Raw genomic sequence first — 21,111 nt, 5'->3', positions numbered from 1 at the left:
GGAAAAAGCAGTTCCAAAGAAATTCGTTTTGGATGTAGATTATTTCAAAGTGCACCGCTCCAATGGCTTCCTAATATCGGAAGGCAGAGCGTTCCAGACGGCCGCAGAAGCGCATCTGAAAGCGCGCGATGGCCATCCAAAGCCGCCGCTGCTGCGACGATGAGCGAAGTTTGCGTGACGATGGTTTGATGCTCCTTGACTTAATTGGTGGCCACTGCCAGCACTGGCGCCACCACTGTGCATGCCTCGCCATGCGTCGACTGACCTGCCCCGTGACCGCCTGCCAGTGAGCCTTCGACACTTCACGCGGCCTCAGTGAGCACCTGGCCTGGCACTAGAGCCAAGGTGACATGGCCGCCACTTAGTGGCGAATATCGACCGTTGTTGTTGTGGTTGTTCTTGTTATTGTTGCGAACGTAACGAGCAGTGGTGCGTCTAGTTAGATCTCACTGTGCCCGATACTGGCAATTGAATTTTTATCTCGGCCACTGAATCAGCCCAAGACGTCCCCTAGGTGTGCTCAGCCTTAAATGAGTAGTACGGTGTCTGGCTTGCAGTGCTTGAACATCAGCACTCGGGAGACAAACGTGGCCGTGTCGGTTCTGTTCCATAATACGCTCTCACGTGTGGTGCCAACATTAATTGGTGCTTAGCAAACAGCTCTTACTGCTGTGCTTCGTAATGGCGGGGCGGGGGGTCATGTTTATTGTCGTGTCGTGTTGGCTATATGTACCTTGAACTTCATTCGTAGCTGTATCCTTGGGTCTTCTTGCACGGAAATATTTCTTGAACCGTACATCCTTTCTGTTTGTGTGTTTTTTTTTCTCTCCCAGTTCCCTCTTACAACATATTTATGCATCTCAATGGGCTCTTGTCTTTTTTTATAAAGTTCAAGTGAAGGGTTTGTGTGGGTTGCTGAATGAGTTCGGGTGGGAGTGAGTGCGAGAAGGTCGGTGTGGACAGCGCTCTCCTGGGTGGCGAAGTAGACACGCGTGGGTGGGAGGAGCGAGCATCGGGGAGAAGACGAAGGCGCAGCCCTGCAATACCTTGCTCAGGAAAAGGTTCCTCGACAGAGAGCCTCTCTAAAGGGCGTATTTGGCCTACTCTTCCACACTGGCACAGACATCTTGGAAAAGATGGAAGGACCCACACTTTATTCCACCATTTACACCGCCGGGTGGATAGAGGTCGTGGGGCAAGGGGGCAAGAGGGTGATGTAAGAACCTCGTTGCATTACTTCAACCGCCGCACCGGGAGAACGAATCAAATCGAAGTGAACCGGCAGGCCTCTGCACAGCAAGTCCGAGCGTGCAAACTATTATGCCACATCACCGTCCCTACAAGGAAGAGAGTACAGACGCCACGGTGGCGAGATGTTAGCTACCTCGCCTGGCATACAGGAGGTCGTGGGTTCAATGGCGACCCTGACGCCTGTATAGTTGGAGTCTGCGTGTTTTTCTCCCCCGTGGTCGTGTGCATTTTTATCCGGGTCCTCCGGTGTTTCCTTCCACATTTAGAATCAACATCACGCGTTTAGAGTATTTGGCAGCTGCTATAAATGTTCACTTGATAAGCCACCTCGCTGAGCTCTCATTTGTGGCCAGGTCGCTTTTGAAAAAAAGCTATATAGATCAGTCAGTCTGACCTGGTGAAATAAAAAAAACACTTAGTTAATTAAATTTTGATTTAAAGCTTTCGTGACTGCAGGGATTCATATTCTTGGTTCTTTCGGTAAAGTCTCGTAGAAAGGAAATAATAAAAGATTGTTTTTTAGTTTTATTATTTTATTATTTCCCTTCTACTTGACTTTACCGAAAGAACCAAGAATACTTAGTTAATTAGTTAATATACAACCCTTGGGGAAACTATTTTCGCTTTGCCGTGGAGGCGAAAATCGGATTCTAACCGCTTGCCAATTGGGCCGCCTTTCTTTCCGTGTCAGGGCACCCTCACGTCCCATGATGTGTTCCACAGGCACACCACGCCGTGCCAGTCTGAGACTTCCATTTTACGCATCGCGACCACGCCAGATTGAGGTGGAATTAGGCCCTCCCGTTGCGAGGCAGCAGCAGCGCCGATCGGATCTCCGTCTTGGTGCACTGCATGGAAATGGCGGGTCAGAATCAAAATCTTTATTTATCCTGGAGAAATCCGATGAGTCATGAAGCTTTTTTGTCCCACAGATATCCAGGGTCACTCCAGCACACTTATGTGTGTGTGTGTGCGTGTGTGTGTGCGTGTGTGTGTGTGCGGTGGAGAGCGGTAGTGTAGCGGTTAGCGCGCTGCGCTATAAACCTGGCGACCCGGGTTCGATTCCCGCTCACGGCCTAAACCAGTGACGATTATCTGAACCGGTCCTGGGCCTCCTCTAGGTCGACTCAGCCTCAAATGAGTACCTGGTGCGGTGTGTAAACATCGCCACTAGGGAGACAAAGGCGGTCGGGCGTGGTACTGGCCCACCCACCCCCTCGTGTACCGTTCCGGCCTTCATAGGTGCTCGCTAACAGCACTTGCCCCTACAGCCTGTTAAGGCTAAATGGGGGGGTCTTTGTTCTTTGTTGTGTGTGTGCGCTACTGGGTAGTTGGAGGCAGTCGCCCTACAACAACAACGGAGGGCGGAGGAGCGACGCTCACAACAACGAGCGGAGCGCCGGGTGGATAAAGCACAGCAAGTTGGTACAGTAGGGGGCAAACGTGGTGCATCAGCCAGTCATCTCGGTCATCTCGGTCAGTCGACCCGTGGCACCTGGGTCTGCCCCGTGACCTCCTGCCAGCGGGCGTTCGACACTTCACGTGGCCTCAAGGTGCACTTGGCCTGGCACAAGCGTCGTGGTGACGGCACCGCCACTTAGTGGCGAATGGCGGTTGTTGTTGTTGTGTGTGTGTGTGCCATAGCAAATTCTGCTAGCTTAGCGCGGCTGCACTACAAACCCAGCCACCCGAGTTTGATTCCCGCTCAAGGCCAACACCAGTGATGGTTATTTGAACCGGTCTTGGGCCTCATATAGGTCGACTCAGTCTCAAATGAGCACTTGGTGCCATGTGTAAACATCGCCACGAGTAAGACAAAGGCGGTCGGGCGTGGTGCTGGCCACCCACCCCTGCATGTGAGCCTTGCTGGCCTTCAAATGCTACTCGCTTGCAGCACTTGCACCCAAATTAGGTGAAGGCGTCCTCTGGTCTAACACTGTCTGAGACGAGGCTCTAAAGAAAGCTGTCTCTGGTGTGGACCAATCCGTTTCAAAGACAATGCATCATCATATACTACCAGAGCATGCTTTTCGTTTGCATGTTCCCCGCAAGCATCTGTGGAAAAAGTTCCTGTTCGGTGTTTTAACATCTCAACACAACTGTTTCATTGCCAGAAAACTGGCAAAGCCCATGCTGATAGTTTTGCTCGTGGCAAGGGAGCTCCCATGGTGGCGTCTGTGCGCGAGCTACGGGGTGGAAGTGCCGCGGTGCGTTGAGGCAAGCGAGCCTCACCGCCTTCACGCACCGCGACGGGGACTTTGTCGAAGGGCTGAGTGGAGCTGGTCAGTGCAGGGCTCGGAAACATCGCAAAGAAGAAGTAGGCGGAGGAGGCGGAGGAGGGAGGAGGAGGAGGGATACATTTTAGTTTAGTTTTTGTCTTTGATCAAAATAGTTCGAGAGCCGCATCACGCGCAGAGCTACTTGTACACGAACACGGCAGCAGGTATACAGCAGATGACAACAACAACAACAACACAAATTCTGACTTAATAAACAAAATATGTGATGGAATAAACTGCATCTATTTAGTTTGTACTTCCCCCCTTAGTTATTCTTTAACAATCCAGTTTGACTGTATCTTTTGTCACCAAGACATTCCATAGTGATCCATCCCCTGCCATATATATATATATTTCTTATATAAAATATTGTTTTATTCCACATCCTCCCTCACGTCACACATTGCAACATCCTGACATTGTGGACGGCATTACCAGTTGCATCGACGGTATCAGGCATACCAGACTCGTCAGAGCAGACGGGAGGGGTGGGATCTCTTTGGGGGAAGGCTGGGGAGGTTGGCAAGGTCATTGCCGTTCTGGGCTCAGGTATTTAAGACTCTTCTAAGGTTTACGAATGGACCCCATGCACGTGCTGTATTCTTCTTCCTTGTCTCTGAGATTATAGCTCAGATGCTCCAGTGCTGAGATTGCGCCTAATGGATACGGCCAGTGAGTATGCGAGGGTGTTTCGTGATTCTCCCACGTACTTTATGTCTGCTATGTTGAAAGTCCTTAACAATGTTCTCTGTTATCGAGTCAGTCTCACTCCTCTAAGGCCCCAAAGTGTAGTAGGTGGGAGCGGGCTGGGAGCGGGGTGGGAGCGGGGTGGGAGCGGGATGGGAGCGGGGTGGGAGCGGGGTGGGAGCGGGCTGGGAGCGGGGTGGAAGCGGGGTGGGAGCGGGCTGGGAGCGGGGGTGGGAGCGGGGTGGGAGCGGGCTGGGAGCGGGGTGGGAGCGGGGGTGGGAGCGGGGTGGGAGTGGGATGGGAGCAAGCTGGGAGCGGGGTGGGAGCGGGCTGGGAGCGGGGTGGGAGCGGGGTGGGAGCGGGCTGGGAGCGGGGTGGGAGCGGGGTGGGAGCGGGCTGGGAGCGGGGTGGGAGTGGGATTGGAGCGGGCTGGGAGCGGGGTGGGAGCAGGCTGGGAACGGGGTGGGAGCGGGGTGGGAGCGGGGTGGGAGCGGGATGGGAGCGGGCTGGGAGCGGGGTGGGAGCGGGGTGGGAGCGGGTTGGGAGCGGGGTGGGAGCCGGGGTGGGAGCGGGATGGGAGCGGGCTGGGAGCGGGGTGGGAGCGGGGTGGGAGCGGGCTGGGAGCGGGGTGGGAGCGGGGTGGGAGCGGGGTGGGAGCGGGCTGGGAGCGGGGGTGGGAGCGGGCTGGGAGCGGGGTGGGAGTGGGCTGGGAGCGGGGTGGGAGCGGGGTGGGAGCGGGCTGGGAGCGGGCTGGGAGCGGGGTGGGAGCGGGCTGGGAGCGGGGTGGGAGCGGGGTGGGAGCTGGGTGGGAGCTGGGTGGAAGCGGGCTGGGAGCGGGCTGGGAGTGGGGTGTTTTAAATTGGGGGGGGTGATGCACGGCCAGTGGGGGGGAGTGGGGTCCGCGGGGGGAGGGGGGCGGTGGGCGGGGGATTGGGGGGCGGTGGGCGGGGGATTGGGGGGCGGGGGATTGGGGGGCGGGGGAAATGTCACCGCCGCAGGCTGCATCGAAGGGGACACGAGGCCGCGTAGCCAGCCCCGCGGGTTCAAAGCCCCGTCTCAGATTTAGGACTTTTTTTTTAAACCCATCCCGTCGGCTACGTTGTCTGGGCAGCACAAGTTATGCGCTGTACGGCGGAATAGATATTAGTTTGGCGGTGAGAAGTACACACAGTGCTTACATTTTATTGTAAGTTACACGTTTTATTCTGATTAAGTCAAACGGCTAAGACTTCCCTGTCCATGGGGATTTGTGGTTGTAGGAGCTAAAGCCGCTGTTGAGTCGTATCAGCGCCTACCGCCTGCTATGCCAATGTATGTCACACAATTTATATTTATTTTACCAGGTAAAGCCCACTGAGCTATATCGTTTTTTTTCAAAAGCGACCTGGCCACAAATGACAGCTCAACGAAGTGGCTTATCGCGTGGACATTTATAGCAGCCAAATACTCTGAACGCGCGTTGTTTCTACACGTGGAGGGGAAAAACCTGAGGACCAAGAGAACAATCCACACGACCACGGAAAGAACATGCGAACTGCAAATATACAGCAGCAGGTGCCAGGGTCAGGATCAAACCCACGCCCTCCTGTACACCAGGCGAGGTAGTTAACACCTCCTAGCCACCACGGCACCCCTAACCGTGGTCATGAGCGGAAAATGTAGAACAACAAATGTCACGTGCGGCAACGGAGCGTGGAGAGGGGCACACTAAGAATTGCATTGAGAGACGGACTACGTGGATTGGAGAACATTTGCAGATTAATGACATCGTTAAATGTATTGACAATAAGCGGCTTGGACGAAAGAGGTCATTGATAAACGATGGTTAACAACATTACTGCTTGGAACGAGTCTCAGAGGACGTGCGGCTGGGAGACGGAGCGATGAATTCGTTTGGAGAAAACTGAGTTGGTTTGGCAGGCGCTCGGTGGATCGTTACATCGCAGGATGGCGAGAGGTGGCTGCAGCTTGGGGGAGGCAGGTCTTCGTCCAGCAGTGGATTGACCATGGCTGATGATGATGATTGACGATGAAGGACGCATATTGTCCTCTTGGACCGTACATGCTGAGCATGCGCAAAGACGACAGCGCCGATGTGAATGGGCAACCAGGTGCTGCCCTAACGATAGCCAAGGACCCAGACAAGACGGGTCGCAATTTCCATTTTTCGGCCGCGCACATTCAGAAGGCGGACTGCCCGCCACATTAGTCAACGTCGTACACGGGAAGCATCGGAGCATCACGAGGGATCGTCAGATTCGAACATAAAAAGAAAAAACCTTTCGCTCGCCGTGGCGGCCAAGTCGCCTCGTAATGTCAAAGGGTAATGAGATTTTTTTTTTTAAAGTGAAATAGCTCGTAAAGGTCACGCAGCTGTTTGACCTCGAAATGGCGTTTCGCTCAGACTGCGCCACGATTACCTTCGGAAATCCTCGGTCGCGTGGCGCACCACGGCACGGGGTCGCCCTTGCGTGCCACTTGACGTTCGGCGTTAGACGATCGCGCAGCTGGTTGGGGGTGGGGTGGCAATGCGGGCACCAAGTTGTGGAGAAATGAACCCCTACGCGAGCAGCCGATGGCCTACAAAGTAGAAACTGAACTAAACATAATTTTTTTAATTTAACAATGTTTTTGTGTTTTGTTTGTTGCGGTTGCACCCGATTCAAGAGCCGAATGGCTCACAGGGCTACACCTAATACATGAAACTGAAAACTGAAAGACCCACTGAGTTCTGTAGGTCTTTTTTTCAGACGCGACCTGACCACAAATGAGAGCTCAACGAAGCGGGCTGATCATCGCGTGGACATTTAAAGCAGCCAAATACTCTGAACGCGTGATGTTGATTCTGAATGTGGGAGAACAAAAACCCGAGGACCCAGGGAAAAATCCACGCGACCACGGGGAGAGAGAAACACTGCAAACTCCGAATATACAGCAGGCGTCAAGGTCGGGATCGAACCCACGGCCTCCTGTATACCAGGCGAGGTAGTTAACATCTCGCCACCGGGGCGCCCAAGATGACCATAAGGGGTGAGTCAGAACATTACTACAACAACAACAACCAATACAAACAATACACCTGGGCAAAAGTAAAAGAACAAGTTCAAGTTCATGTATTAGGTGTAGCCCTGTGAGCCATTCGGCTCTTGAATCGGGTGCAACCGCAACAAACAAAAAACAAAAACATGAACAAGAAAACATCTTAAAGTGAATATGTGACTAAGTGCAAACAAAAAATCCAAGAAAAGACAGCAAAATATTGCACAAAAAACACCGTACACCAACGCTATGCAAAAATCCCAGTGGGATGCAAGTCAAACAACAACAACAACAACAACCACAAGACAACATAGATTAAGGCCATCAGTCTTACTCCGTACATCAACAAACAAACATGGCCAAACCAGGAAACTTTTCAAAATCACCAAAATAAAGCAATGAAACAGTGATCATAGGAACTGTGACGGAATTTTCACAATAAACGACAAACAACATGTACTACCAAAACCCTGCAGCCAGGGAGCGTGCAGTGGGGGGGGGGGGGGTGACATCTGAAGATGTGGGCTGCCAGAATCCGAGAACAGCGTCCGCTGTCGGTATCGCGACGGTAGAGGGGAGGGGGGATGGGGAGGGGGAGCTACCCCCCTGCGTACATCCGCCGTGTGTGTGTCTGTGTGCCTGTGTGTGTCTGTGTGTGTGCCTGTGTGTGTATGTGTGTGTCTGTGTGCCTGTGTGTGTCTGTGTGTGTCTTTGTGCCTGTGTGTGTCTGTGTGTGTGTGTGTCTGTGTCTCTGTGTGTGTCTGTGTGTCTGTGTCTCTGTGTGTGTATATGTGTGTCTGTGTGCCTGTGTGTGTCTTTGTGTGTCTGTGTGTGTTTGTGTCTCTGTGTGTGTATGTGAGAGCGTGTTGTAGGGAGCGGTAGTGTAGCGGTTAGCGCGCTGCGCTATGAACCTGGCGACCCGGGTTTGATTCCCACTCACGGCCAACACCAGTGACGATTTTCTGAACCGGTCCTGTGCCTCCCCTAAGTCGACTCAGTCTTAAATTAGTACCTGGTGCGGTGTGTAAACATTGCCACTGGGAGTGTTTGGGTGGGGGTGACGCGCGCCGCCTTTGTCTCTCTGCCCACGCTCGCGATGCCGCGGCCGGATAATGCGGATCGCTTTTTGTTTATTCGCAGAGGATTGTTTTATTATTTTGTCTTACGAGATTGCCATTAACGCGTTGACAAACATTAATTTCTTTTGCTTAGGCCCCTCTGTGTTTTAATATGACGGTGATGATGGTGATTCTAATCGGAATAATGAGCATCATCATCGTCATAATGGAGTGGGTTCCTTGACGGTAGCGCGCGATCCGCCTGTGTGATGAGATGCATGCGGCTATCACTTACGGGAATTGCTCACGCGCCGCGCTTATCTCGACTGGTAGCCCCGTAGAGGGCGTGAACAACAACTCCACAGTTCTATGCCGGGGAGCAGTCTCTCCCAGCAGAGTGAAAACTCCGTTCACTTGGCTGCAGCCCTTACCAAGGTGGCGCTGTGCATTTTGACCAGGCCACTGAGAGGGGATGATGACCACCAGGATGCTTGCTGATGACACCTCCCGTTGGTAACCATGCAAGGAATTCCGAATTGAGGCTCAAGACTTTGTTTTATTTATTTTGTTCACGAGGGTCCTGCTACGTCGAGGTGGACGTCTGTGTAAAAAGAGTTTCGTAGCTCGTCGGATTCCTCCAGGATAAACACAGATTCTGATTAAGCTTGGCCATGGCTTCCACGAAGGAGCCCTTTGTCTTCACGAGGGAGGAAACCCTGGAGAACACTAAACGGTGCACGAGGCGGCGGTGATGCTCACAGAGAGATTCAACTCCTGTGTTGCCATCTCCTGTGCCACCTCGCAGCCCAAGGCTGCTACTCCCACGCGCCACGGTGACTAGGAGATGTTAACTACCTCGCCTGGTGTGCAGGATGTCTCTATGTTTAGAGTCCGCGTGTTCTCTCTCTTTACTCTCCCCGTGGTCGCTTGGATTTTTTTCTCGGTCCTCTGGTTTTTCCCTCCACATATAGAATCAACACGCGTTTGGAGTGTTTGGCTGCTACACATTTCCACGTGACGATGATAAGCCACTTCGTTGAGCTATCATTTGTGGCCAGGTCGCTTCTGAAAAGGGGCTACATCGCTCAGTGAGCCTTACCTGGTAAAATAAAACAGTGTGCAAGTCAAGTACAAAGCCAGCCTTACTCCTGCATGCTGAGCTTCGTAGATCGGATGAGATTGGGCTGTAGGCTTGATGATCATCACGATCTGGAGGATGGCACTGATTAGACAACAATATGATCTGACGACGATGATGATGATGAGATGCTGGGATTCTAATTCGGCACGGGCGACCGATCTCGACCCCTCCTTGTGGCGTGCGGGAACCTCCCAGAGCTTGCCGGGACCGGGGCTGGTGAGACGAATTATCGCGAACAACAAACATCTGTTGTTAGCCAGTAGCAGCACCTATGGCCAGCATCACCCCTGGCCGCCTTTGTCTCCCTGGCGGCAATGTTTACACACGGCACCAGGTATTAATTTGAGGTTGAGTCGACCTAGGGGAGGCTCAGTACCGGTTCAGATCATCGTCACCGGTGTTGGTGGCCTTGGACGATAAACGCTACCGCGAAGCCACGCCACGTGCCCGCTGGGCATGTGCTGACAGCGGTCACGTGGTGACAGTTTGGCACGTGCTGACAGCGGTCACGTGGTAACAGTTGGCACGTGGTTATAGCAGTCACGTGGTGACAGTTGGCACGTGCTGACAGCGGTCACGTGGTGACAGTTGGCACGTGGTGATAGCGGTCCCGTGGTGACAGTTGGCACGTGCTGACAGCGGTCACGTGGTGACAGTTGGCACGTGGTGATAGCGGTCACGTGGTGACAGTTGGCACGTGCTGACAGCGGGCACGTACTAACAGCGGTCACGCGGTGACAGCGCCTCCTGCTCCTCACGTGGAGGAGGCAAAACAAGATTTTGATTTTGCCCCCCCCCTCATCCCCGCCCTACCACAAGGGCTCGGCCATGGTCCGACAAGACAACGACCTGACTCGCTCACTCATCCTCCTCGTCTGCACCTACTGCGTGTTGAACTTCTCTCTTACCGTACGTGGCACACAATGTTAAACTTTGTTGGCCCCGGAATCCGCTCGCTCAAGCTCGCGGATAATTCAGACGACAAATTTGTTCAAAGAAGAAAAGCAACACCTCGCTCGCGCACGTGCACACAAAGCCAATCGTCGGCGCTGGGAATGTGAGGAGCCGTCACCGCTGTGACGTCACGATGCGGTGATCTCGCAACATTTTGTGGTCGAGATGAGGGCTGCAGAGAGCGGCGGAGGGGCGGCCCCGATGGGGGGGGGGGGGGCATCTACTCCGGACCTCAGTTCCAAGGGGATCTCAGAAAGGATCATAATGTGGCATTTTGCTCCAAGCCAACTTTTCGATAATCAATTATTTTACGCAGCAATTCATCCTCTCCTACCCCACCAAGAAATATTTGATAAATTGCCATCATTTGAGGTCATGATTGATTCCAAATGTTTTTTTTTATTGACGATCGGGTTGTTTCAGCGCGCCGTGATGTGTCACGCACGGTACGCCCACCGAATCAGCGGTGTCCGAAGTAGTTCTGTGACGTCGTCTTCTTGGGGCCCGTTCTCTGACACGCGGGGCGACGCGCTGTTCACTGCGAGAGAGTTTCACATGTTAAGTTGTCTGCTTTTCGTGACATGACGATAGCATTAATTGGATGTAGTTGCACAAAAAAAACACAGGCGACTGAGAACCACCTTCATCACCACCACCACCATGATCAGCCATTATCGTCGTCGGCAGTGCCTCGGGGATGACATCCATCGAGTTTAGTGGCGGCTCGCGAGGTGGCTGAGGAGTCCAATTCTGGATCCGCAGATCTTTGGGCATTGGGGGCATTGCAGTCCCAGATGGAAGGGAAAATCCGCAGTGCCGGGTTGGCTTAGGAGTTCCGAATGTCGTGCTGGTGGGCATATCCCTCTACTTCGCGTGCCTTTATCCACCCACCGACTGTTTATCAGCCATTATCAATCCACTGCTAAATGACCCCCTCCCCACCATGCCCCGTCAATTTCCTTGGAATCATAACAGAGGATATAAATGGCAGGAATGGCCATCCAACTAAAGAAATAGTTGAAATGCATTTCTGTGCTCGGCCCTATTAACCTGCCAACAGCTGGACTGTCAATCGCCGGTAATCGGTCAAATAAACTTCTTAATTTGCAATTACATCGGGCGGGAATCTTCACGCATTAAGCCTCCACTCGTTGGTCCATCAGCAGTTCAATCAAGCGCTGAATCAGGCTAATGAGCTTAAACACATTCACCTTTGCTCACTGCAGCCTGGGTGTAAGTCGTGTTATTATAATCAATTCCTTTCCTGTGTCACTGCACCCGTGTAAGAGTAAATGGATGAAGACCTCCAAAACATTCCTCCATCACTATCTGCCTTCAGGGTTGGAGCGGTGGTGCAGTGGTTAGCGCGGTGCACCTTGAACCCGGTCAACCGAATTCGATTCCCGCTCACGGCCAACACCGGTGACGATTATCTGAACCGGTCCTGGGTCGACTCAGCCTCAAAGGAGTGCTTGGTGCGGTGTGTAAACATCGCCACTAGGGAGACAAAGGCGGCCGGGCGTGGTGTTGGCCACTCACCCGTCGTGTGCCGTTCCAGCCTTCATAGGTGCTCGCTAACAAAGGCGCTTACCCCGACAGTTTGTTAGAGTCTATACGGGGGGTCTTTGTATGTTGTTATGCAGCATTGAGGGGATACGCGGTGTTGGTGTTTTGGTGGTGGTGGTGTTGACTGAATAGTTTCAACCGGAGCGACTAAACTTGGGGTGGTGTAGGTGGACAAGGGTAGCCCTCCTGTCAATCCACTGCTGGATGATGACCTCATCACGCCGTGCGGGTCGTAATAATAATATTAATATAATCTTAACTTTATAAAGCAGCCTTTCATCCAAATATTGCAAAGCTCCGTAGACACGAAATGTTAAGAACAAAAAAACACACTCACATGTATAGAAAACACCGAATGGCATCATCATCATCATCATCGGATCAATACTAATGACAACTTCACTTTTATCAAATGAAGAACACATTTCTATAAAAGCCAATAATAATACTTACACTGACAGCGCTGTGCAGCAGAAAACCCCAGCAGACTGCAGGGACATCGAAAAACACACAATGAGGTTATCATTCTGTATTCACAAGTGCTGCTAACGAAGTTTTACTTGCTGATGTAGGGAGAGATAACAGTGGTCCAGCAGTCGCCTCTAAACTATCAAGCAATTTATTTGTACCTGGTAAGGCCCCACTGAGCTGTAGGGCTCTTTTTCAGAAGCGACCTGACCACATATGATGGCTCAACGAAGTGGCTTATCATCATGACGTGGAAATTTACAGCAGCCAAATACTCTGGACGCGTGATGTGGATTCTTAATTTGGAGAAACGCTGATAAAAATCCATGCGACCACGGTGGTAGAGAGAGACATGCAAACTCTAAATATACAGCAGCAGGCGTCAGGATCGGGATCGAACCCAGGACCTCCTGTATACCAAGCGAGACAGTTAACATCTCGCCTCTGTGATATCGGTATGCGACCAAAATAACAATAAGATAGTATTTGTTGTTCGAATTCGGTATGAAAAAAAATAACTCAGCATATCAAGCGCCGCAATGCCACGTGGTGAATTCGAGACGGTGGTCATCACTAAATAATGTCACAAGATCCGCACGCGGCTCTGGAGCCACGGGTAGCCGACCCCTACGCTCGGCCATTCCAAGCCATATCGGTTGGTGACAGAATAAAAATGCGATTCTACATTCCACCAGGAGCCATTGCGGAGATGAAAACAGAGGTGTAATCTGCTCACAGTTTTTCGATCTCGGGCAGCAGAGTTCTGCACATGCGACCGATTATTATTGATAACAATCTTAGGTAAGCGAAGACTTACGTGAGTCGAGTTTGGAGAAGATGAAGTCGTGTCATTCGATTCTCAGCAGCAGCTACGAAAAGGCACGGCGGTGTACGAGCAATGTGGCGAATGTTGACAACGTTAGGGATGAGTGCCTCAGACGACAGGGTAGGATCAATAGTGACTCCTACGTGTCGAACTACAGCACGGGGTTTAAAGAACAGCGCTGGCAATATGTAGGCAGACGTGGAGAACAAATTAGCATAGCCTCAGTTTCGTCAGATTTTAAACGTCGAAATAATCCGCATCGTCCATTTCTCAATATCATCTCAAGTTGCCTAAGAGTGCGACAGAGCGAATACAGCTCGTCCCATGCTTAGTTTCGTTCGGACACAAATGAGGGTATCATCGGTGCACCCGTGAAAACGAATTCCGTGACCGAAAATAATCTGACCTTGCGGCAACGTAAATATGGTGAACACAACAGGCCCGGTGTAGAGAGAGCTGAGCCCTGAGGGGCATCACGTGAAGCCCTATTGTGGATCAGCAGCGTTCAATTTTGCGCAGACTGTGTTGCGTCACGGGCGGAAATGATTGAAACCAAGAGGGAGCGCCTCCAGTGGCACCAATTATACGTTGTAGTCTCTTTGGACAGAATATAATGGGCAACAGCATTGAAAGCGACACTGATATTCAATAAAGCAATACTAGAGCAACATCCAGAGGAGGCATCAGCCATCAGAAGGTCATTAGCTGCCCTAACAAGGCCAGTCTCCGCGATATGCATTGAGCTGAAACCCCGACTGAATGAGCTCGTCGAAATTATTTGGCGATAAATGATTGCGCAATGATCACGGCACGTTCAAGAGCTTTCGCCCAAAATAAGGGGGGGGGGCGTTATGACATAACATGGTCCGATAATTTATGTAACTCTTTTGCTGATTTTTTTAAACTCTTTTGCTGAAGTTTTAAGTGTTACATGAACAGGACAGGTGACATGTTACCATGTAAAACAACCATAAACACATGAAAAGACGTAGGTTTACAACGTATGAGTAAAACTCTACTACGTACATACATAGACGTAAAATGTTTAAAAAAAACACTTTTATATCTTGGGAACAGTAGCCAATCAGTTGTTATAATTGCCATTTTTGAATTCAGCGCATCAAAATCCAAAACGAACAGCACATTTAATCTCTGAAGCAGACGACGTCTGAAACAATTGTAGACCGGTGTTATGACCGGAAAGGGGTTGACGACGCCAGAAGAGATTGGTGCCAGACAGATTTGGCCGCTACTTGAGCACATTGGCACCACGAGACGGCGAGGAAAGTGTCAACAGATGACAAAATGTGCGGCGGACACCGACGGGGAATATTTGTCAATGGATCGTGATGATGATGATGATAGTGTGTTTCATTTTGGTAACCAGTCGAGGTATTCACTATGAAGAGACCTCGAGAGGAAATCCACGGAATGTTGGTGATGGCATCTATTAGTGAGTCGGCAGGGACATGACCGTATCAAACTTCTCGTGTGAGTTGATGGCGCTGAGCAGAAGGCTTCGCCAGGCTCATAATGGTCGCGTCAAACATGCACAGCAACAGCACATATGCGGGGTTTGAATGGAGGTTTCAGACATCCGTGAATAAATCGCGCTCTCAAGTGTCGCGGATTGAGTCTCTCGCCGATGGCTGAACACGCAACAGCACACACGTGAAGCTAAACGCATTTGAAAAATAAGAGTAGGTTTTACCCCTTCTGGCAATAAAAACAGGTGTTAAAATGTTCGAACACCTAAACAGAACCCTTTTGCAAGGAATCAAGTCTGCATTAACCACATGTACAAGCAAATACAGTCTGCTAATATATTCATTTATTTACATTCTTACAATTATTTCTTCACGGCAGATATTAAATCACCAAGCAGACCGCACCTAATGTATTCGTACACAGTGCACTGTGAAATTCAAAGTATCTCCACTCTCAATCATTGCGTGCCATGAATATTGTATTAAACTAGTTATTTGGAGATACTGCATTGGCGATGATGCATAAGGACAATGAGAAAAACCACTTAAACACAGTCGTTAATAACACTGTTGCTTTAAATTTCGATTTAAAGCCTTCGTGACTGCAGGGATTCATCTTCTTGGTTCTTTCGGTAAAGTCACGTAGAAGGGAAGTAATAAAATAATAAAAATAAAACATAATAAAATACAATTCTCACGACGTTTCGATCACAACGCAAGCAGCCGTTCTCAGGTGAAGAACAGGTCTGTCGGAAAGACCTCTTATAACAGACGCTGTCTTTCCGACAGACCTGTTCTTCACCTGAGGACAGCTGCTTGCGTTGTGGTCGAACCATCGTGAGAATTGTATTTTATTATGTTTTATTTTCATTATTTTATTATTTCCCTTCTACGTGACTTTACCGAAAGAACCAAGAAGACTGTTGCTTTAAATGGGGAAATATTTGAAGTGCAATAACGAGGGGGACATTTGCTCGATGAGGAAGAGGCTGACGCCTCGCCTCTTCAATGTGTGTGTTTTTTGCTTCATCTTAAGGCCGCACAGAGCGTTATTGAGGAATGCGCCCAAGCAGTGAAATGTTGCATTGTCAGTCCTGAGCCAGCGAAGACGAATTCCACATTCCTACGACGGTAGGCTGGGGGACATGTACATACCGAGCAGAGGGCCTCACTGCGTGTAATAAAACCCTTGTTAAAATATAAATGAATCATGTGAAAGGGATTGTTTCTTTCCCTCAGAGGAAGAAGAAAACAAGTTAATGTTTTGAATACTAAACGAATAAAGGCATCCCGGCTGAAAAGGCATTTCAATTATGTTTCTTTTCGTTTATTGAAAACTCAAATAGAATTCCACGTATAAGTGGTCCATAGCATTGAAACTTTAATGACTTTGGTTGCATTTTTCCACTGCCAAGTTCCGTACAATGCAGTCCCCACAAAAGCGTTATAAAATGTAACGTGAACGCATCCCGAGCCACTCCGCGCGCCAAGTCCCATGCCCTGGGCTGCCGCGGAAAGCCTCTCTCGTTAATCACTGCCCGGTGAACCACGCCGCTGGAACATTCCGCTCATCTTTCACATTTTTCCTCCGCGGCTCCCCGTGCGTCATAATTAAATCGGTGAAAAATAAGCACGAATTTAATTTTTTTCTATAACTTGCCCACTACCCCACCCCCCCCCACCACGAGCAAACGCGACTGAATGGAACTGATTTGACATCGACATTAGTCGACTCTTAACCGAGCAAATAAAATGCGACTCTTTCTGCCACGGCCCACCGGTCGTGATGAATGCCTGCGTGGCCACGTGCCAGTCGCAACGCCCTGATCGATGCCGTTATTACAGCCCGCGTAGGATGTGCTAACTCTTCTCTTTCATTTCGCCCTAAAGAGGGAGACCGATGCTCGCATTAACCGAGTTAATTTCCTTTTTCACGAGTATGCGCGCGTTTCGTTGGGCATACTACTCGCTCGGCGGGGGGGGGGGGGAGTCGTGAGTAGCACCCACGTCCTGTCGGATGCTCAGCCCTCTCTGCGCTCTGTCGCTCCGTTTGAACGGACAAACGCACTCCGTTCGCGAGGTGCGGCGTGGGACGCTGCCGTTTCAACTTAACGAATGCTATCCGCGATTGAGGTTTTTTGTTGTTGTTGGGTTAGATCGCGTAAATAGAAATGCGTCGTTAAGCCCGCCACCACCCGACACGGCCAATTAGTAATGTTCGTCACGTAAACAATACATGCCAATTAGTTATTGGTTCAGCACACCGACATTTACAATTCGAGTACGACATTGCGCCGGTAATTACAACCAGCCTCATCATGCAGGGGCATATCCTGTGGCTATGATGATGGGTGCACGCTGCGGCTATGGAGGGAGCCCCTTTAAATCAACGTGATTGTGCACGAGAAGGATAGCCAGTCCACGCTATGGACTGGCAAAGTGTTGCGATGCTCTGCAGCCTCCGTCGTCTGCACTGGCGGCAAGACGAGAGGTTCAAGCCCCGCGCAGCGTCACGACCAAGGGTCGTCTCCCGCGGCAGAAGGCCCTGGGCAGTGTGGGGGCTGCTTGGTTTGGAGCGCACCATTATTTAATACGGAGGGGAGGGGGGTAAATATGGACCCTTCCAAGTGTGAATTGTTTACTCCCACACGCTGACGAAAAACAAAATGTGTCTGCTTACAGAAATTGTTCTTCGAAACTAATTTGCGCGTGTCATTCTCGTTCGTCTTCACATTTGTTAAATCGAGCGACACGAGCTCACGTCGTGCGGTAAACGAGGATATCAAACCCCTTGACATTTAGGCAAGAGCTCTGAAGCACGAAATTTAAGATTTAATTCGCAAACTTAATGCAAAAGCAACTTGAACCGGGTATATCTGAGCAAGGTAGATTTTTCTGTGTGTGTGTTGCTCGGCCACGGGCTCGAGAGGCCTTCATCCAGCAGTGGACAGGTCCTGACTGACAATGACGACGACGGTATCTATCGAATGTTAGCGATACGCACATCGACCAATTTTCAAAAACAAAACCCAAATGGCTTTTGTTTCCCAAAGGGCACTCTCCCGGTAGGGACATATAGAGATGCGTGGGTTATTACATCGCAATAAAGAATGCGACCGCGCGCTGTTCTGTTGACTGGCTTATTAAGACGAACCCGAGATGTCTCCCCGTGTCGCGGTGCCCCAATGGGTCCCAAGATTGTTTTGTTTTCTCTCTCCTGTAGCCGCTTAGGTTGGGCGCCCGTTGTTTGCTCTCATGCAGCTTGAGCCTCGCAAAATGGAAATATATCAGAAGTCGCTGACAAAATTGGAGCCGCGATAACATCGGAAGGTGCCCCCCCCCGCTGCCACCATTGTCGTACGAAGCAGGCGTTGGTTGTTATGGGAATAGAGGTCCATTACGCTGGGGCACATAAATCCGTGTGCTCACGTGTTAAGTGTGTGTCCGTATGCTTAGTTGGGTGGCTGTGATTAAATGCGGGGGTTCTTTTATGGGCTTCGAAAAAAAACAATAACAACAACCGCCATTCGCCACTAAGTGGCGGTGACGTCACCATGACGCTCGTGCCAGGCTATGTGCACGTTGAGGCCACGTGAAATGTCGAACGCCCGCTGGCAGGAGGTCACGGAGCAGACCCAGATGCCACAGGTCGGCTGACTGAGACGACTGGCTGATGCAACACCTGTGCCCCTACTGTGCCAACTTGCTGTGCTTTAGCCACTCGGCACTAGGGGTCGGCACGGTTTGAACCGACTCAAACTGGTTTCAAATTGAGCAAGCCAAACCAAACCAAACCAGCGACGACTGAACCAAACCAAACCAAAACCAAACCAAACTAAGCTAAACCAAACCTCTTGAGTTGGCTTGAACCGAAAAGATGCGCGGCAAACAATATTCGCATTCAATACAAATATCAAGTGTATTAATCGCTCATTTCTACGCAGGCTTTCTTCATATTGAGATTCACTAGCAAGTACTGGACGACGATGTCGTCCACAGCCATCTCCTCAAGCTTGGCACGCCCAATGTCCTTGAACGCAGTGTGGTAGTTCAATGGCAGTGAAACCCCAACACTAGGCAACATCCGCGCCCACGAGCGCACACACATCTCGGCCTTGAACGTGCACTTGTGCAGGTTTGGTCGGTCGAGAAAGGAGCGCTTGGCGGCCGAGTTTGCTCTCTCGGAGGGCACGGACGACGCCGGGATAGGCAAATAGTCGAGGGCCACGCGTCGTAGGCGCGGGTACTTGCCGCCGTACAGCTTCCACCACTCGACGACGTCCATGCTCAGGTCCTGAGTCGGCTCAAGCAGGAAGCGGTCGACCTCGGAGGCGGCGCCGTCGTGAGCGTTGGGCGCGTAGACCATGTCAAAGAGGATGTTAATGCCGCCACGCGGCGCCGCCTTCGGCGCCGCGTCCGTCGTCAACGCTGGGTAGCGCTGGTTGAGAATGTCCGTCATCATGTCCTTGATATTGCTGTACTCGGTGCTCGAGGCCGCGGGCTTGGGGTGGCGCAGGTCGAGAAAGCGGGCGACGCGGCTTGGTTCGGACGAGAGAAGGTCGCTGTACTTGACCATGTAGTCGGAGATGGTCACGGTGGCCGAGCTCACGACCACATGAGGACTCGGGCGGTGGGTCATGCAGTGGCTCAAGAGAGCCTCCTGCGCCGTGATGGCGTTCGAGATGGTGCAGTACTCCTCGGCGCCCATGACATCGGAGATGGCCGCCGGCTTCTCCAAGAACTGGCAGAGCAGCGCCGCCTGCTCCCACTGCTCGTCCGACAAGCCGGCCTGGCTCCGCGACCAGCCGGGCTCAAGGCAGATGGCGTCGATCACTTGGCGCTGCCTTAGCGACGCCGTGAGCATCACGTACGTGCTACCCCAACGTGTGACCACGTCGAGGCAAGGCGGCTGCAGCGGGCACTTGAGGTAGTGCCGCGCGAGCGACGTGTAGGCCGCCCTCTTCGTCTTGCTCTTGCGGATAGCGCCAAGCGTCGCGCGGAGGCTGCGCAGCAGTGTCTCGAACGCGCCGAATGAGGCCTTGACGCCGAGGTTGACGCAGTGCGCGATGCACCGCAAGCAGCACGTCGAGCGCAGGTTGCTCCCCTCGAGGAGCGTGAGGGACTTGGCGGATGCGACGGCGTCAGAACCGCTGTCGGTGACGACGGCGAGCAGGCGCGGCCACACGCCAAAGTCGTCGAGCAGCTCGTGCAGGCGCTGCGCCATGCGCTTGCCCACGCCTTCGCCCGGGGCCACCCAAAAGAAGTCAATGATGCAGTTGCACATGGAGAACGACGCCGGGTCCATCCAGTGGAGGGTGACCGAGAAGAAGCCGGTCATGGCGTCGTTTGTCCAACCGTCGTAGGTCAAGGAGACGCAAGAGCCAAAAGTAGTAAAGTACTGTAGCACGAGTAGCTTGAGGACGACATACATCTCGAGCATGCGGCGCTTGACCGTGCGCTCAGACTTGGGCTCGTAACCCGGGGCAGCTCGTTGAAGAAGAGTCGTAAAGGGATCCGATGTTACGTGTTTATGGCCTAGACCACTCGTCGCGATGTACTCGGCGACAAAGCTGTCCATGGCCTTGCTCGCGTGCGCTGACATGGGCGTGGCCATCTTGGACTGCACGAGCAAACCCTTCCCCGTCGGCGGCGACGTGACGACCGTGGGCGACTCGGGGTCGACGATCCCATGGGTCTTGAGATGCTTGATACGGGTGCCCGAGGAGGTGGAGCCCGCGTACTGGAGGGTGCAGATCTTGCAGGTCCGGCTCTGCACGTCGCCCGCGGCCTGGCTCGTCTCAAAGTACTCGTCGTGCCACAGCGCTCGGGACACACGGGCCTTCTTGGGCTTGGGCTGCGTCGCGGTCTGCAGCGCTGCGGCGCCGAGGGTGCGCATGAGGCTCTGCCGCGTGTCGCCGCGCGTGGCGTCCGGGCTCTCACGTTCGCTCGCCATCGGCTCCTCGTCGCTACCGGCGTGTTTGGTCTCTTCCACGTCGTGGATGAGATACCTTGTGATGCTGGAGCCGCCGGGGATGGCGCCGTCTTGAGCCGCTCGAGCCATGGAGATGCAATTGCAAAGTGAATTCGCAGGCAAAGGCAACTACAGCATGTCCTTTCGTGTCGCCTTTACAACCAACCAAACTAGTTTGAGCCGGTTCCACCCTGTCCGAGCCAAACCGAGTCGGTTTTCGTAGCCCCAAACCAAACCGAACCAGTTCAAACAGAGCCAAACCAAACCGATTTGGTTCGGTTCAAACCGCGGTTTGGTGGTTTGAGCCAAACCGTGCCGACCCCTACTCGGCACTCCGCTCGTTGTTGTGAGTGTCGCTCCTCCGCCCTCTGTTGTTGTTGGAGG

General features: G+C 52.1%; 1 protein-coding gene across 1 annotated transcript; it reads right to left on the bottom strand.

Moving 5' to 3' along the window:
• Positions 1-18,678: 18,678 nt before the first annotated feature.
• On the bottom strand, positions 18,679-20,817 carry LOC144720773 (uncharacterized). The gene has a single exon (XM_078597799.1). The coding sequence runs from the start codon at positions 20,815-20,817 to the stop codon at positions 18,679-18,681; it is 2,139 nt and encodes a 712-aa protein (XP_078453925.1).
• Positions 20,818-21,111: the final 294 nt, after the last annotated feature.

The sequence above is a fragment of the Lampetra planeri genome, chromosome 9 (genome assembly GCF_965212315.1).
Source record: "Lampetra planeri chromosome 9, kcLamPlan1.2.h2, whole genome shotgun sequence".
In the NCBI taxonomy this organism is placed as follows: domain Eukaryota; kingdom Metazoa; phylum Chordata; class Hyperoartia; order Petromyzontiformes; family Petromyzontidae; genus Lampetra; species Lampetra planeri.
The sequence above is the reverse complement of the archived record's forward strand: the minus strand, read 5'-3'. Positions and strand labels throughout refer to the sequence as shown.